This window comes from Castor canadensis, chromosome 2 (genome assembly GCF_047511655.1).
Source record: "Castor canadensis chromosome 2, mCasCan1.hap1v2, whole genome shotgun sequence".
Taxonomy (NCBI): Eukaryota; Metazoa; Chordata; class Mammalia; order Rodentia; family Castoridae; genus Castor; species Castor canadensis.
In genome coordinates this window covers 17,097,530-17,117,083 of record NC_133387.1, presented here as the reverse complement: position 1 = coordinate 17,117,083, position 19,554 = coordinate 17,097,530, and the positions used below count along the sequence as shown (strand labels likewise).

Here is a 19,554-nt window from a genome sequence, read left to right as displayed (position 1 = left end):
TCACATAAATAAATGAATTCATTTATTAACTTTCTTATTGTCAGCTCTCTCCACACTAGAATGTAATTCCCAGAAGACAATAAATCTCGGTTATCTTTCTAACTCCAACACCCCCAGAACCTAGAACAATCGTTGGTGTATAATAAATTCTCTGTAGGGAGATACGGGCTCAATAGGTGGAGGGTAAAACAGGAAGACTTGTGTCTAGGGGTAGGATATAAAAATAATGGTGATGAAACTTATGGTCCAGAAGTAGCCTGAAACTTTGTGTTCATGGCCAGAAGAAAGTTTACTGGTGGAAAAGAAAGATTTCATTAACCTTAACAGTACAAATGGGACACTTGATCTGGCAGTATATAAGTGGGAAAATGTATCTACCGAGCAGAAAGTAATAGGATAAAATGATAAATGTCACCACTTTCTGATTATAGTCATAGCAAAAGTGAATCTAATCAGTGTTACGAGAATAAGGTGGTCCTTTCCCAAAAGCATAGGTCAGTGGCATCAGTCAGGAATGGTGTTTCCTCAAACTTGTGTTTTGTCCTTAGACTTTTGTATCCATCTAGGAAATGAATTGAGAACGATTTCATTTTGTAAAATTCCTGAAACCTTTCAACCCACCATATATGTCATGTTGGTTGATAATTTCCTTGTGTTCCTCCTTACTAAATAGTTGTAAATCCTCCTTCAAAAAGATGGGTCCCTGTTTCAGACATAGTTTAAAAAAAAAAAAAACAGAGAAATCTCAAGATAATGTTTTACTCCTGATAGAGCTGTGGATCGAGCTTCAGATCAAGTAGGTAGAAAATAAGACGCTGAACTCTTGTTCGGCCCATGAAAGGGGAAAAAAAACCCGTGTGGAGGTTGGTTAGGACTGAGAACCCCCATGCTGTGCAGGTCCCTTATACATAGGGAGTGTCCACTTTTGTTATCTGAGAATTTCTCCTAACTCTTAGTGATGGTCTCTGGCTTCTTAGGTGAGTAAGGAGTGTGTTGCCATAGACTTTAAGAAGGATGGACTGTCAAAGCATTGAGGACTTTACAGCTACTACTGTTTTCTTTTTTTCAGTACTGGGGATTGAACCCAGGGCTTTGCACATGCTGGCACTCTGTGTTCTTGAACCATGCCCCAGCCATCTTGGTTTTGTATTTTGTTTCTGAGACAGGGTATCACTAACACAAACTTGACATCCTTTTGTCTCAGCCTCTCAAGTGGCGGGATTATGGGAGTATGTCACTACTGCTGCTACTTTTTTTCTTGTAAGAATAATTTTGTCCTTAAGAGACTCCATGGATTAAGAACAATAATCTGTCATTAAATAAAGGAAAAATTCATTCAAATCAAAATGAAAGCCAGGGAAGATAATGACAGTTACGTGTCACATATATTGGACAAATGAAAGAATTCCTGGATAGTCCTAAAAGTGGAGAATACATTATATATAATATTATAGTATAATAATATGCAATATAACAATCTTAATATTGTTACATGACATAACAAAATTATGTCTAGAAGATATTATAATATATAACATTATAGTTATGTTATTATACATCTATATAAATAGTTATATAATATTTATTATGTAATTACAAAAGTATATAAATAAGTAAACTTGAATTGCTTTCCACAGTCAAGGTATATTGGTATATTGACAACTTGAATTCCATAATTTTAATTCCCATACATAAATAAAATGAATTACACTTTGTTTTGTTGTTTTTTACAGCCTGGAGATGAAATATATCCTAAAGATGAAAACGGCAAGTGGTTATATCATGAATCGAATCTGTGTGCCACTTGGGAAGTAAGTTCAAGTGGGTTTATTATCTTAAAAGGCAGCATTTTTATAACATAGGTAGCTCATGACTGTAATCCCAGCTACCCAGAAGGTGGAAATCAGGAGGATCACAATTTAAGTCCAGCTCAAGCAAAAGGTTAACAAGACCCCATCTCAATAAATAAGCCAGGCATGGCAGTGCACACTTGTCATCCCAGCTAAAGAGGATAGAGGTCCAAGGCTGACCCTGGGCAAAGGCATGAAAAATAACCTAAAGCAGAAAGGACTGGGGGTGTGGACCAAGGGGTAAAGTACCTGCCTACCAAGTGGTGGACTATGGGTTAAAATTCAGTACTGCTGAGAAAAAAAAAGGTGACATTTTAAGCTGTGATTGATGGTTCCTGTCAGATTTGTGGAGAACTGAGCCTTTACTCCCAGTGGAAAGAAACCATCAGAGCGGGGCACTTCTACCTTATGTACAGATATATAAAATCTTCAATTCTGGCTGCTGAATAATTTGTAGTTTTGTTTTTTTGAAGAGCGCAATTCCAAGGAAAAGGAAGAAAGAAGTATGGCAGAAAAAAGGAAATATGTTCTAACATAATTGTAATTAAAAATATATAAATCAGATAAATTCACAAATTTAAACATTAAATTTTAAAAATCATTAATATGTCTAAAAGAAACAAACTCATACATGAAAAATAATACTGATCCCATTTCTGGACAAGCTTTCTGCTCCTTCCCCAAGTGTTTTTTTGGGGTGGCTTTAGAGCTAGTCTGTTTATGAGGTGGTGTAAAAGCTTTGACATCTACTAGAAGGCAGTCTAACAAGCAGAAAGAAGGTCGTACAACAGGACAGGGCTCTCGGGGTTCTCTTTTGTACTTTCTTCTCTCCTGCCAAAGCCTGGAGGAGACAAACATTGCCTGCTCTCACATGCAGAATCTTAGGACTGGTTTTTAGGTGTCTTTAGAAATTAAATCAGGTTGGGTGCTGGTTGCTCACACCTGTAATCCTAGCTACTCAGAAGGTAGAGATTAGTAGGATTGCGGTTTGAAGCCAGCCCAGGCAAATAGTTTGTGAGACCCTATCTTGAAAATACCCAACACAAAACAGGCTGGTGGCGTGGCTCGAGTGGTAGAGCACCCGCCTAGCAAGCATGAGGCCCTGAGTTCAAATCCTCCAAAAGGAAAGAAATTAAATCAGAGCAGCATTGGCATTATAAACGTGTGAGAAGCTAAGGAGAACATGTCCACCACTGCTATTTCAACCTGGAAAGGCTAGAAAATTTTATTCTGACGAGTGTAGCTTTCTGTGCACTTCCTCCTGGAGGTACCAGCCAAAGATCTGAACTGCAGGGCTATTTGGAGGGTTTTCTGGTGCTTAAGGCTCTCCACTAAAGAGGCCACACACTCAACTCCTTGCTCATTGTTGCTGATCAGGTTTGGGGTCTGGCTTGCCCCTGTCAGATACCTAGCCATGAAAAGTTGCTCTTGTTATATTAGTGTCAGATAATATGGACTTAAAATTCAAAAGCACTGTTGGGGCTAGAAAGTGTTGTACATAAAAATAAAAGATACTTAGCCCTTGTGTGTGCTTTTTTTAACTTGTGGGCAAAGATAGGTGCAAAAAATAAATGCTCTTTTGCAAACTCAGAACTTATTGTACAGTGTAAGTTTTGATACGTATAAGAAGGACTATGGTGAAAATTTAAAAAAATAGTACAATTTACCAAGAAGATAAACAATTTTAAATACATATAGACCAAACAAAATATCTTCAAAATACATAAAGCAAAAAATTCTATCAAATTTTCTGTTAATATAGACATTAACATATCTGTTATATTATGAGGTTGCTTATATAGTCCTTTAAATTATTAGAAGCTAAGGTAGACCCAATTACATACATAGAATTACATAATTATATATATATTATATATAAATGTACATATGTATATGTATATTTGTGTGTATATCCATGAGACATTTTTGCATTCAAAAATAAGAAAATACACCTGGAAGTGAGGGGAGTGGGGGGGATAAATAGTCCAAACAATATATGCACATATGAATAAATGAATAAAGAAAAAAAAGAAATGAGAAAAAAAATAAGAAAATACATATTTGGTACACATACAAGAACATTTATAAAAATGAATCAGTAAAGAAACTCTCAGTAAATTTCAAGAAATGGATCATTATTGGCACTGGTATAGATTGTGAAGAGACAGGGGAGAGGATAATGGTACACAATGTTTTCTGAACTCATTCAGTCTTAGAGTTCTGCCCCCCACCTACGTTTTCCTTCACAGGGTGCTTATTAACTCAGACTTTCCTTTACAAAGAATTCACAGTCAGCCTTACAAACTCCATTCTTGCTTCTCATGAACCTCCTTTCTTGACCTGCTGGCATTTACCCGACAGGCCTTGGAAGCTTGCAAAGATGCAGGCTTGGTGAAGTCCCTCGGGGTCTCCAATTTTAACCGCAGGCAGCTGGAACTCATTCTGAACAAACCTGGACTCAAACACAAGCCAGTCAGCAACCAGGTACTGCGGAGCTTCCTCTGGGAGGGAGGGGACCCAATACAGTATTGAACTGACAAAAAGAAGCCTACTGGAGGAAGTCCTCCACAGAAATTTTATAAGACCCTGGACCAATCTTTTAACTTCTCTCAACTTGTCTCTTCAAAAACAAACATTTGAAAAAAAGATTTGAAAGTTCAAATTCAGGCAAATAAAAAGTTATCTGAAGAAGAAAATTAATGAGGGAAAATAAGGCCTGTCAGATATTGAGATACAGCATAGAGTATCTAAAATAATTAAGACTCAGGAGGCTGAGGTGGGAGGAGCGCTTAAGTCTAGAAGTTCAAGACCAGCCTGGTTGATATTATGAGACCCTGTTTCAAAAAAAAAAAAACAAAAAACAAAAAAAAAGTAAGGGTAGTGTAAGAACTAATATACAAATTAATGAAAGATAAATACTTGGAAACAGGCAAAAGTATAATAAAAAATGTAAGGCAAAGTAACAAACTAATAGCAAAGGATGAATTTTCTGTCAATAGTGTAAGAAAAAGAAAGAGACAAGCACAGAGTTTTGCCTCATATCATATTCTAAACTTACATCCTTTTTGATGAAGAGTTAATGAAAAAAGAAGTCATTCATAAATGTAACAAAGAATTTTAGTTTCTGGCCATGAAAAATCATAAAGAAAACTCTTATAAATTTAATAATATAAAAATGCTAAGCTGTAAAACTGCTAAAAACAGGGCTACAGATACAGCTCAGTATTAGGGTGCTTGTCCAGCATTCATAAGACTCTGGTTTTGACCCCTAGCTCTGTGGAAAAAAATACTGGACACAATTAAAGAGCAAACAAAAATAGATAACTATATTTTTAATGTAATAGAAAAGTGGGTTCATATCTTTATGAATTAAAAACCTAATAAATTAATTAAAATCATTGAGAAGCCAGGCATAGTGGTACACACCTATAATTCCAGCACTTAGGAGGCTGAGACAGGAGGATTAAGAGTTCAAGGTCAGCCTGAACTACACAGAGAGACCCTATCTCAAAACAAACAAAAACCATTGAGAAAAATAATAAGGCTCAAAAGAAAAATGAGCAAAAGAAATGGACAGAAATCCACAGATTAATTGTAAGATTAGTGAACATATGAAAAATATTCAACTCACTACTAGAAAAACTTAAATGTGATTTTGTGTTGAATATCACATTAGCAAAGCTTTTGTTTTATACTTTATCACTGTGCTTCATGTAAGGCAGTGATGAAGTGCAAACTGGTTCAGCCTTACTGGAAAGCAGTTTGACAACATGTACTAAGAACATTAAAAAGTGTTCACAGGCTTCTATGCCTATAAATCTCTCCTAACGAAAACATATCATAACGCCAAGTAGACTTATGTGTGTGTTTATCACAGCATTACTGATAAGAAAAAATGCAAACAACATAATATGAAGAATTACAGGAAATTCTAAGAGATTCATATTATGTGAAACCTTAACAAAAGATTCTCTGGAATTGTTTTTGAGAAAAAGAGAAATGCACATGACATTAAGGACAAATACCAGGATAAGGAATGCAAAATACTGTATGGAGGTGATTATACCGTTAAAATAGACTGTTGCTGAAGGATTTCTTTATGTATAATTGCATTTGGCTACAAGGCCTTATTTTTGTGCCTTTCTTTCCCATGCAACCACACAGGTTGAGTGCCACCCATATTTTACCCAGCCAAAACTCTTAAAATTTTGCCAACAACATGATATTGTCATTATTGCATATAGCCCTTTGGGGACCTGTAGGAATCCATCATGGTAAGTAATGCATGTCTTTTCAAGAAGTTTCTCCTTTAAGTCTTTGTTCCCATTCCCTACATAAGCAACAGGAAATTTTCCTCTCTTTTTCTCCCCCTCCTTCGCTTTGTCTGTACTTTATCCTGTTATACTAAAATAAACCCTTAGGAAAAAAGTCTCTCCTGCGTAGGATAGGAAGCCAATGTGAATTACTTCATTGGAATGACTATTTGGCCGTGCAATCTTAAGACAGTGACAATCCTTTCAAGTCTTTATCCATGTAACCAAATTACAGCTTGTAATTCCTTCCACACTGAGGTGTTTCTGTGTTGGTTTCATTAAAACTGTGAAATGATCCATCAGTACTTGATATAGAAGAAATGCTCAATAAATGTTAGTTATTATTTGACAAGAGTTTCTATGGCCATGTTCCAAAATTTTTGAATTTTTTCATCTCTGTATTGAGTGGCAACAATTTTGTGACAGGTTCCACAGACTTAACCAGAAATTTGGCACCTTTATTTCTTCTCTTCTAGTCTTCTTGCCCTGACCCAGCTGTCTGTTAACTCATTGAAAAACTATCATTTATCCTCCGAAAAAGTCATCTCCACAAACTTGCCTCTTCTGACTTTCATTCAAAAGAAGAATTGAATGAAGATTAACTCTTCATTAAATGAGTTCTTGGTGACCAGACGAGTGAGGAGACAGGGGAGGCTATTGACTAGAACTTGGTTCTTGTCACTCCAGCTACATATGATACCTTTTGACTTTTTTTTAAAGGGTGAATGTATATTGTCCACCTTTATTAAAGGATGCATTTCTAAACTCACTGGGGGAAAAGTACAATAAGACCCCAGCTCAAATTGTTTTGCGCTTCAACATCCAGCGAGGGGTGGTTGTCATTCCTAAAAGCTTCAACCCTGAAAGGATTAAAGAAAATTTTCAGGTAAGAAAATTGCTTTTGGAAATTTGGAAAGATGGCTATGTCTTGTTTTGCAAGTAGAGAATGTTCTTGGAAATTATGACTACTAACACCTATTAACCTCAATGTTAAATGTTCCCCCAACAAACAAGTTGTAATTGTCATTCTTAAAAAATAAAATTCAGCCACGAATGGTGGCTCAGACCTGTAATCTTAGCTATGTGGGAGACACAAATTAGGAGGATAGTGGTTGGAAGTCAGCCCAGGCAAAAAGTTAATGAGACCCTATCTGAACAAACAAGTCAGGTGTGGACCTTTAATGCCAGCTCGGAGGGAGACATAGGTAGGAGAATTGCAGTCCCAGGCTGGTCTGAAAAATAACCTAAAGCCAAAAGTGTTGGAAGTGTGACTCCAGAAGATTGATTGCGTAACAAGCAGAAGGCCCTGAGTTCAAACCCCAGTACAGACAAAAAAGTAAATAAATAGATAAAAAATAAAATCTGACTAGACTCACTTTCTTTTTTTCAGATATTTCCCCTTCTCTCTTTCCATTTGTAGCGAAATCCTTGAAAGTGAAGTCTGTCCTTGTTGTAATTCACTCCACCCACTTCTCTTAGACCAATTCAAACCAAGCTTTTATGACCAGCCCAGTGGAATGGTGAGAACTGAGTTGCCAAATCCCATAGTTAGCTCACCGTCCTTGTCCTGCTAGACCTTTCAGCCACTCTGAATACAATTATACTCGCTTCTACTCAGAACATTTGCAGGGTGATGAGTCATAAGAGGAGCTGCTGTTATATTTATGTCTATTAGTCTGCACTGTCTCATTATTTACAAAGAGCATATATGCATATACTACTTCTTAAATTTACAAGTTAAAATTTACAAATCATTAAATATATTAAGAAAAAATTTAAAGACTGGAAAGATAAAGCAATAAAGAGAGGAAAAATTATAAACAGATAGGCTAAATGTTAAAAAATAGAAGTGAAAATAAAATACGAAAATGCTACACTGGTGTGATGGCACACGCCTATAATCCCAGCTATGCAAGAGACCGAGGAAGGCAGACTGAGATCTAAGGCCATCCCCAGAAAAAGTTCGAGACCTTATCTAAAAAACAGATACCTAGCTGGGTGCTGGTGGCTCACACCTGTAATCCTAGCTACTCAGAAGGCAGAGACCAGGAGGATCGTGGTTCAAAGCCAACCTGGATAAATAGTTCATGAGACCCTATTCAGAAAATATCCAACACACAAATCAGGACTGGCAGAGTGGCTCAAGTGGTAGAGCACTTGCCTAGCAAGTGTGAAGACTTGAGATTAAACCCTAGCACTGCCAAAAAAAAAAAACTAAACCAAAAGGCCTAAGGGGTGTGACTCAAGGGTAGATGCTTACTGAGCAAGCACCAGGCACTGAATTCAATATTAAATGTTAATACAGGACAAGTGTAAAGCCAGAGTGTAAACAAAGTATAAAAGCTAAGAATGAAATTATAATGAAAAAGTAGCTAGGCATGGTGACACAGTTCTGTAATCCTAGCACTCAGGAGTCTGAGACAGGGGGATTGTGAGGCTGAAGCCAGCCTGAGCTACAGGTGTGAGTTTGAGGCTAGCCTGGGCTGTAGCAAGATCCTGTCTCAAAGAAAAACAATTTTAAGAAGTACAAGAAACATTAAAAATGATGAGAGAATCTCAAGGATATGATTAAAATTTTTTAAAGCAAATTTAGAGACTAGGAAATATTTTTAAATGTACTAAGGCAGTAGTCCAGAACCAAAATTCACTATCTTATATGGAAATAATAAGAATTCTTCCCTTTTAGAATTTTGGAAGATTTCCTGTTGAACATTTGGAATTTCTTCTAAGAGGTCTCCAAGACAAAGGGCAGAACAGAATGTCTAGCTCCACATCAGTGGGTGGCCCCCACGGCTGGCCCACCTCTTCTGTGACATCTGTAAAGATGCAACTCCTCCCAGGAATGGCTCCCACAGCTGACTCCACTCTCTGACCCAAGCTTGACCCATCTTCCACCTTCACCAATACTCATTCTATTGTCTACTTTGATCATTTCAGATCTTTGACTTTTCTCTCACTGAAGAAGAAATGAAGAACATTGAAGCCTTGAATAAAAATATCCGCTTTGTGCAAATGCTTATGTAAGTACTGTGGATCGTTAATTGGGTATGGATTATTAAGTGTCAACCAACAAGGCTCCTGTGAACTGTGACCTGTGTCCACAGAAGCACCAAGGTGAAGGATGAATGGCTTGTTCCAAATATTAGGCAAGCTGCAGTGAAATATGCCCAGCATAGGAACTTCCTGTAAACCTACACTTTTAAGAGTCTGGACGCTGGTGACATCTCATCACTTAGGTTAAGGCATGACAGGCTAAAGACCTAGAAAAGAACTAATGTACATATGTTAAAATAATAGCACAAGCGCTAAAATAATGTGTATTTCTCCCTAAAAATCAAATTGATGTGCAAATTAGAGCAAATTAATTTATTTAAATTTGGAGGAGAGAGGCACAATAATGTAATGGAAAGAACGCCAGGCTGGACAGCAAAAACCTAGAATTTCAGACCCGTACTTTCTTGCCTATAAGACTGTAGCTTCTAAACCTGCCCAGTAAACTCGGTTGGTTAGCACGTGGTGCAAAGATTATAGCTTCTAGCTCTACCCATTAGCTAACTTTTCATGTAGAATTTCTGACACTCCATGCTGTTCCAAACTTCAGCCAACCAATTGAAGTAGCCCTTTATTCTCTAAATATTGGAAGTCCTTTAAGGTAGAAATAGTGTCGTTTAGATACACCTGTACAAATATCTGTTTGTATACCCACACATACACTTTTGTTCTCCTTAGTTGTTCTCCACTGATTTTTCCTTTTCATCAAATCACCTTTTTTCTTTGTGCAGTCTTCTCTTCCAAAAGTGCTTAGAACATGGAGTTTTAACTTACGGATCTCACTACTTTTCATGAGACAGAAAGTATTCTGACTGGACTGATACTGAATTCATGAATCACTGTAATAAAACAGCTTCCTAACGTGAATTTCCATGGGGAAAATGATTGGATATCAAAAGGAACCAATCAGCCTTAGAAACAAAAAAGAAAACACAAATGCATAATACTTTGCCAAAACTAATAGTTTCAGGTTAATTACTATCTCCTGAATGTAAAAGATTTCTGTTTAATACATTATTAAGTTAAGAAGAAATAGTAAGATGTAATCAATCCACCACTGCACTGACTTTTTTTTTGGTGGTGACATTATTTGGTTTAACATTTGGCATATTTAACACCAATTTTAACAGTAATGAGGAAAATAAATCATTCTCCCAAAGAATAACTTGAAAATCAACAAGGTGAAATAAAGATTAGGCAACAAAACTGCATCACTGAGAGGTGCTGGGCGATTCTTTTCTGATTTTTCACCCAGTCAATTTCTAACATTGAAGGGCCTGTTTTGTTTTATATTCCAAAGTTCCTGGTACTTGCAGAGAACTGAATCTTGGGTATGTTCCATGACAGGGACAACACATCCCAGACTTTTATAGTCTTTCACCATTGTCATTTCAGAGATAGGATCATCACAAATACTAATACTTTTCAAGCAACCAAAACAGCACAATAGTAACAACGCTTCACATAGGCAGGTGACCTTTAAGGGGCTGAGCCTCCACTTTACCTCCAGAGTTTCTGTTCTGAGTGAAATGTTCACGTGGTGGGAACCAGCCTTCCCACACCCTGCACTCACACACTCACTCACGCCCAGGGCTTGAGAGGAGACAGGGAAGAAAGTGAATAGGAAGAGGGGGAGTGGCCAGTAAACTTCTCAAAGAATGCTAGGAACCTTGCCATGTTGCTTTGGAGTCAACTGTATTCCTTTTGGGGAATTGTTTTGGCAGGTGGAGTGATCACCCCGAATATCCATTTCATGATGAATACTGACTTCAGAGACTTCCTCAACAGAGTTTTCTCTCTCAGATGTGACAGGACCTTGGGCGAGGTGGTTCCCATAAATGTGGAGATGAAGGAGTTTTATTATCTGAAATCCTGATGGCAACACATCATGCTTAACTTTGTGACATTGACTTAGCTATGTTGAAGGAAAAACAATGTTTAAATCAGGTGAAATAATTCTTGGAAATTATCTGCTGATATTTTTTAGATGAATATGTTCTAGGTTCCAGGCAAAAAAACATTAAACTTTAGAAAATACTTCAAAGGCAACATATAAAGACAACGAACTCATGAATTGGTGTACTGTCATTGGCAGTCTGCATTGTACTTGTAATCTCTTTTCCCACCTTCATCAGGCAACCTCCACTATAAGAGACGGGAAACAACCAACATACACAGATCAATCCTGTATTGTAAAATAGTATAAAAGTAATTATTTTAAGTGAATGAATTTTTAAAGAGGGTTTTAGGAAACATTGAAAGATGAGGGTGAGGGGACTCTTCAAAAATTGTTTTTCTAAGATCAAAAGACAACTTCAATGACCTGAAGAGAAACAGTTTTGAAAAATTATCACTTAAAATTTTTTTTCTATATGCATTGTTTCCAATATTAATGTTTCTAATGCAGTTCTCTGGAAAATATTTTGCTCAGAAGAAATAATAAAGTATGATGATTTGTCCCACCAAATGTATCTACTTCGAAGGTGAGGAGGGAAAGAACCATCTGCATCCAAGTAAATTAAAAGGGCTGTAGTTGAGCTCCATCTGTGCATTTGGTACTGGGAAGAGAAGAAAGAAAAGGGGTACCACAGTGAAACAGCCCTGATCCCGAGTTATCAAAACCCTTCACAATTCTTCAATGGGGCTTGTATGGAGGCAGGAATAGAAATAATACCTATCAAACCATTATTAAAAAATGGGTATTGGAAAACAGTTCTACCGTTTGTCAGGGAAAATATTTCTAAAGATCAGAGGAGGGAAAATCCTCTCTTAAGCATAACAGAGATGGAGTTAAAGAGTTAGAGACAGAAAATAGGAGAGTCAGGAGAGAACAAGTCTAACATGAACTTCTACATGTCAGTTCTCCCTCCACACTCACCCCAGTTAACCTTTTCATGTGTTTTGGGATGAATTTTGTCCCCCCAAATTTAAATGCTGAAGGCCCACCCTCCAGTACCTCACCATGTGACCTTATTTGAAAATAGAGTCAGTGCCTATGTGATTAATTAAGATGGACGCAGACTGGAGTAGTGTGAGCCTTAATCCAATATGACTGACGTCCTCATTTACAAAAAGGGAAATTTGGACACAGGCAACACACAGGGAGAACACCATGTGAGGATAAAGGTGGAAGTCAGGGTTATGTTTCTACCGTCCAAAGAACAAATATTGCTAGGAAAAGATTGTCCCTCATTGGGCACCAACCCTCAACTCTACAAACACCCTGATCTTGGACTTCTACCTCCAGAACAGGGAGCCATAAATTTCTGTTGTTTAAGCCATCTGGTTTGTCACACTTTGTTATGGCTTCCTTATGAACATATCACCCCCTCAGTAAAGATTTCCAGCCTCCAGCTGTGCACAGCACTGAGAATGGCCTTTCTTAATCAATGCTTTGCTGAGCTAGGTATTGGTAACCAATAATCTTAACCCTCATGGGGATTTTTGCAAACGCAAAGAGATGATTGTTAGTTTAGTTATTCTGATCGATGGTCTCTGGTCAGCCATGGAGTAAAATACATCAATAGTTATGCAACCTGCTTAAGGGGAAAGGAGACTGATTGTCTACCATACTCACCGTTCATCAAAATACACTGGACAAGAACAACAAGGGTGCCCTGCCCCAGTCCAGTTTTCTGAGTAACCAATACCATTCTTGAATTGTAAAATACCGTGTTCACTGGATTCCATGCTTAACTCAGTAGATCTGGAATAGTTAAAGCCTGTACAGTCAAACCTGGCTCTCGTACATGACTTCTCAGTCCTTAGAATACCATTCCTGACAAGAATGTCATTGTTCATCTGGGGCCTTGGCCATTGTCTATTGGGCCACACCAGATAGTTTATGTTAATGACCGGATTTATGGTAAGAGAAACTTCAGCTACATTCTGGGGCTGGAGACTGAGTGACTAAGCTCAGTCATATGAGTGCTTCATGCCTATGTGACAAACTCCAGTAAAAACGCTATGCACAGGGCTGGGATGTAGCTTGGTGGTACAGTGCTTGCTTAGCATGCGTGAGGCCCTGGGTTCGATCCCAGCACCAAAAAAGAAAAGACACACACACACAAAAAAAAAAAAAACGCTATGCACAAATTATCACATATCCTTTCTGGGAGAATTAAACACCACCTCACAACTCCACTGGGGAAAAACAACTTGAAGTTTGTGCCTAGTCTCCCACCTGGACCCTGACCTATGCTTCTTTTACCTTGCTAGTTTTGTTTTTAATTTATTTTTATTTCATTTTTGAGGCAAGGTCTTGCTATGTATCTTAAGCTATCCTCAAACTCTCAAACCCCTGTCTTAGCCTCCAGAGTGATGGGATTATAGGTGTGCTCCACCATGACCAGCTGGCCTCAGATAACTTTAAACTGTATACTTTCACAGTAATGCACCATAGCCATGAGGGTAACAGGTTTCCTGAGTTCTGTGAGTCCTTTCAATAAGTCATCAAACCTGAGGGTGGTCTTGGAGACTCCCTATCACAAACAGTTAACAGAAACTCAAATAAAGATACAAGGGATTCTCAGAAGAAGCCTGTAGACAATCCCACCTACCATAGCACCAAAGGTGTACACTGTAATTCCTTTCATTCATTTTCAAATACTAATTTTTAGCACTTCCTAAAAATATACAAATTTTTGTGCTTTTATTGAGTTATGACAGAGGTACAACAATACCTTCGGGTAATAGGCACTTACCTACTTGACATATTTGAGGTACTCAAGTATATTGAAATCTACACAAATCACCACAGGACTCAGGGGAAAAAGTGACTAGTACACACTGAGTGATATTGGAACACACAGAGTTTTGCCCTCATATAATTTATTTATATTAAGTCACAGCATATGAAAATGAATGCACACTAATCTGAAGTGATCAGATTAATGATAGCTTTCCTATTGATACCCACCACGCCACCAACAGGCAGGTCAAGAAATGAGTATTTCCAGACCACGGGTGGTCTCCTTTGCCTCCTCTCAATCCGTGTCTTCCCTCCAGAAAAATCACCATTATGAGTTCTCTTTCTTGAGTATTAACATTCCCAGCAAAGAAGTTTCAGCTTTGTTTAGTCCTTGTGATTACAGAATTGCATATTCTGAAGGTTATTTGAAAACTACACAAGGCTCAGATTCTTTTATTTTTAGAGCTCTTTGTGTAAAAAGACTTTGTGCTTAGTCATTCTTTTATCTAAAGATTACATTTTAAATTACCTTTTTGTATATTAGAAGAAAATTCAGACTTTGTTTTGATTTTTTAATTTCTGTCTGAAAACTTATTTACTAAAAATTTAGACCCAAAACTATTTAATTACTACATTTGTTAAATTAATAAAGAGCAAGAACTATAGAAATCCAGTTCCCAAAGTACAGTTGTGTATTCTTTTAGTTGTTTAATTTAACTTTGATCATATCACTAACCTTGACTATATCTGAGGTCATTTTGAATTTTTCTTCATTTTTCTTATTTATTAGAGATTTTCTGTTTAGTATTCTCTGCTTAACATTACTCATCCCAGACTCCATGTTTAGCAATTAAAAAAAAATTAGCAATATGGAGATGTAACTGACAAAATTATATATATTAAGGTATAGAACATGATGTTTTGAAGTTCCTGTACATGGCAAAATAATGAGAAAGTAATTAATATATCCATCACCTCTCAGTTACCTTTTTCTTTTCTTCTTTTCATGTGTTTGTGTGGTGAGAATAATTAAAGTTAACTATTAAGCCAATTACAAGTAAACAATATAGTATTATTGACTATAGTCACCATTTTGTACATTAAATCTCAAGAACCTATTCATCTTACAACTGCAGGGCGGTAGCCATTTAACCAACATCTTCCCTTTTCCCTCAGCCCCCAGCCCCTGGTGTCTACCTTTCTACTCTGCTTAGAAATTCTGCTTAGAGAGTGTGCTCAACTTTATTAGACTCATATAATTTGCATCACTGAGCACAGTGTCCTCAAGATTCATCCATGTTGTCACAACTGGCAGGATTTTCTTCTTGTTTAAAGGCTAAAAAATATTCCATTATAGATGTGTATAAACTATATTTCTTTGTCTATTTATCCACTAACAAACACTAAGTTTCTTTCATATTTGGTTATTATTGATAATCAGATATACCTTTGAGATTCTGACTTCAGTTCTTTTGAATGTTTATATCCAATGGTAGAATTGTTAGAATATATGGTAGTTCTAGTCTTGGTTTTTTTTTGAGGAATCTCCACATTGTTTTTCACAGTAGCCACAATATTTTACATTCTTACCAATAGTATGCGAGAGTTCCAATTTCTCCATGTCTTCCTCCCAACTTATTATCTCTAATTTTTTTAGCAATATCCAAATGCTGTCTCATTTGGTTTTGATTTGTGTTTCCTGATAGTGATAGTGAGTATCTTTTCACACACCTGCTGATCACTTACTTATATGTTTACCTTGGAAATGATGTCTCTTCAGGTCCTTTGCCCACTTTTAATCTGGTAGTTTTTAACTATTGAGTTCCTTATGTATTTATGTTGGTGGAATCTTACCTGCTCATTTTTGCTTCTGTTGCTCGCACCTTTGGTCTAGTAGCCACAAAATTATTGCCAAGACCTATGTCATGGAGTTTTGTTTTTTTGGTGGGACTGGGATTTGAACTTAAGACTTCATGCTTGCAAAGCAGGAACTCTGCCCCTTGAGCCACTTAAGCCACATCTTCAGTCCACTTTTGCTCTGGTTATTTTTGGAGAATAAGTCTTGTGAACTATTTACCCCAGTTGGCCTCAAAACTCAATCCTCCTAATCTCGGCCTCCCAAGTAGTTAGGATTACAGGTGTGAACTACCAGTGCCTGGCCTTCATACAGTTTTTCCCTTATGTTTTCTTCTAGGAGTTTCATAGTTTTGATTCTTACATTTAAATCTTTAGTCTATTTTGAGTTGATTTTTGTGTATGATGTGAGATGAGGGTCCAGTTTCATTTGTTTTCTCATTACACTTTTTTTTTGGTGGTACTTGTTGGGTTTAACAGTGATGACAGCCATGTTAGGACCAGACCTTTCCCACACACACACACACACACACACCTTGCCTTGCCATACCTGCAATGGGAAAACCGCCTATCTCAAAAGCAAGACTTAAAGGAAAAAACTGTTAGTAGAGTGTTTAGGCAGACTTAGAGGCTTAGCATTAGGTAGAAAAAAATCCAGGAGGTTGAGACAGAAAAGTATTTCAAATCCTCAGCCATATGTCATTTAGATTTTTAATTGATTTTATGTTTGTAGTCCTGGGATTGTGTGTCACTCAGGAGGCTAAGAAAACTGACAATGTAATTTGAGTAGGACTTTTTTCTGTTTCTTTTTTTCTCCTTGTCTATCTTTGTCTCTTTTGTTCTCACTTGGACGGTCAGTCCGGGAGAGGAGATAGGAGCAGGCTATGGAGTAGGAAGGGTGAAAGAAACCTCCATGATGGCTGAGGCAGATTTAGAGAGAAGAGTTTTAAAGCTTTTTAAATATATATTGTGAGATGAGAGAAAAGGAAAGGATGACATAGAGTTGGGTATAGTCAGAGGAAGAAGGGGATTTTTTAATGGAAGACAGAGGAACCCCAGGGGGATTTTTGTTTAGGGGAAGAATATGACGAGGCAAACAAGATTGACAGAGTGAAGAGTTGAGAGTGGAGATAAACAAAGCTAGATATAGGGGCACCTCAGACCATGTCCTATAGCACTGGAGTAAGTTTTTGAGATCATGCTGAATTGAAAATTGAAAGTGTCCTGTTTTTGTCAATAGTTATTATTGTTCAATTTATATCAGTGTCAGCCTGTGTTACAGTAGAAAATCAGTGTAGGCTTAAGATTTCTGTGAGACCCAGAGTCTATAGGTTTTGGAGGAGACATCTCAGCAGACTGTCCCTCAGGGGTTTTTGGCCCATTTTTGTGGAAAAAGGTGGTAAGTCTTCCCCACAGTGGTCCTACCTGATAGGAAAGAAATATCAGAGGTCAGGAACATCTTTACTACCTACTGAGAGTCTATGATATGCCTCTGAGGCAGTGTACCTGTGTATTTTCTAAGCATTCCCAGAAAATAACAGTTGAGTCCATCCAGTTGGTGGATGGAGGTCTCTTGATCAGCCAGTGCTTCCGTGGTCCACAGTAGGAAATCCACAGTGGGACTAGAGAGAAACCTGGATGAAGGGGAAAACTCACCAAAATTGAAGACCAGTGTTAGATGGAGGGTCCAGCAATGGGGAGTGGTCCGTGATGGAGCTGTCAAAGAAAGGGTAGGAGAGATAGAGCAGGGAAAAGGGAGGGAGAGGCAGAGGATGACTCCAGCCTCTGTTTAGGGCCTGAGAGTGAACCTGGGAAGAGCTGTTGCTGTTCGTGGCTTTTCAGGTTGTGACAGCAGAGAGCTGGAGTCAAACCTATACACCCCAGCAGTATGAACAAAGGGAGAGTCAGGATCTGAGGTAGAAGAAAGCCCGGAGATAGGGCGCCTCTTGCCATTTGCCATTTCCCACAATAAAGTTATTATGTTATTGTCTCAGAGGACATTGGGATTAAAAGTTTTAAATTTGGGCCATTTATAGGAATTGTCTAATTTGTATTGAGGTCAAATTTTTGTAAAAAATCTAATGAGGTTTTTTGGTTTTAAATCACCCTTTATGCCCAGTTTAGTAAGGTTGTATAAAAGGCACCCCAGGGGTGAGTCAGAGGGAATCTTTGAGTATTACCCAAGGCCAAGGTTTTTCCTAGGACATCCCCTCGAGAAAACTTGCAAAACCAGAAAACAAACCCTAGGCAGACATCTCTAACTTATGTAGCTAAGAGCCAGACTCGCTGGGGCCAAATGGCCCGAGGTGAGGGAAGGGGGAGAGATAGGAATACCGAAGGCCAAGAATGGCCAGACATTGACACACCGAGGCACCACGGAGTGCCAGCCCGAGAGGGCAGGTCTTACCTGTCCTTGTAGAAATTGGAGCCAGTGTTGAGTGTGTGGAGTGGAAGTGGCAGAGGGCCTGCAGGAGGTCACAGAGGAATGGGAAGTTAGGGGGGAATGTATGACCTCAAGGTCAGGCCCCAGAGTAGTGTGGCTATTAGGTAGAAAAGCTGACTAACAATATTTTGGGGGCTTGAGTCCAATAGGAAGGAGCAGTTGCCCCTAATCCTACACCTAAAAGAATTGTCAGTATGATGGGGAGGCTCCCCAAAAGATATAATAGTTTCAGAGTCATGAGGAAAACAGTGAGAAGGGAAAGAAAGAAAGAAAGAAAGAGAGAGAGAGAAAGGAAGGAAGGAGGGAGGAAGGAAGGAAGGAAGGGATAGATTAGGAGAGAGGTCAGGTGGATTGGGGACAAAGGGTGTTCCCCATCCCCCCTTCGCTTCCCCGTTTGAAACTCTTTCCCAGTTTTCGGCACCAAATGTTAGAAATGAAAGGCACATGGAAGAGGCAGAGAGATGCTCAAACACCAGCACAGGGTTTATTGTTCAGGCCGTGGAGGGGACCCCAGCAAGAGAGCTAGAGCTCATTGCCACACACAGGCTTGGGCTAGATACTGGGGGCTAGTGGAAAAGTACCAGGAAGGTCACTACGGGATACCATTGCTGGGCAACCAAGAAAGATAAGTTGTGGCTAGGTCACTGTCTGCTCAACTGTCCTTGGCACCCATCCAGAGATGGGTTAACAATTGTCCCTTTGTCAGTCTTTGGAGTTGGGTGGGGAGTTTCTAGTCAGCCACCTGCAAGGGGGGAGGTGTTCTGGTCCTAACATGGCTGTCCTCACTGTTAACCCCAGCAGTACTGCGGTTTGAACTCAGGACTTTGTGCCTTCAAGGCAGGTACACTCTACCGCTTGAGCCACACCTCCAGTCTCCCAACACTCTTCATTAAAGAGACTATCCTTTCTGATTGTGTACTTTTTGGCATCTTCGTTGTAGATTAATTGACTATGCCTGTCTGGGTTCATTTCTGAACATTCTATTCTTCTCCATGAGTCTGTCTTAATTACCATAGTTTTTGTGCAATTTGGAATAAGAAAGTGTGATGCCTCTGTTTTGTACTTATTGCTCAAGATAACTTCAGCTCCTTGGGGTCTTATGAGGGTTCACGCAAATTTATAGGATTTATTTTTTCTGTGAAACATGCAATTAGAATTTTGATTGGGATTGCATTAAATCTGTAGGTAATTTGGGGTATTATTAACATTTTGATAATATTGATTCTTCCAAATCATAAACATATCTTTCCATTTATTTGACTTCTTTAGTTTCTTTTATTTGTGTTTTCTGGTTTTCCATGCACAGATTTTTACCTCTTTGCTCAACTTTTACCTAAGTATTTTGTTCTTTTT

At 38.3% G+C, this 19,554-nt stretch overlaps 1 protein-coding gene and 1 pseudogene across 1 annotated transcript in view; both read left to right on the top strand.

The window, feature by feature from the left end:
- The window catches only part of Akr1d1 (aldo-keto reductase family 1 member D1), a 31,291-nt gene extending 20,003 nt beyond the window's left edge, over positions 1–11,288 (top strand). Inside the window, exons 4-9 of the mRNA XM_020185857.2 lie at positions 1,734–1,811; positions 4,212–4,334; positions 6,015–6,124; positions 6,884–7,049; positions 9,101–9,183; positions 10,939–11,288. Coding sequence (XP_020041446.1) covers positions 1,734–1,811; positions 4,212–4,334; positions 6,015–6,124; positions 6,884–7,049; positions 9,101–9,183; positions 10,939–10,981 — 603 coding nt within the window. The 3' untranslated portion in view covers positions 10,982–11,288. The remainder of the gene's footprint in view (positions 1–1,733; positions 1,812–4,211; positions 4,335–6,014; positions 6,125–6,883; positions 7,050–9,100; positions 9,184–10,938) is intronic.
- Positions 3,368–3,487, top strand: LOC141421167 (small nucleolar RNA SNORA40; annotated as a pseudogene).
- Positions 11,289–19,554: the final 8,266 nt, after the last annotated feature.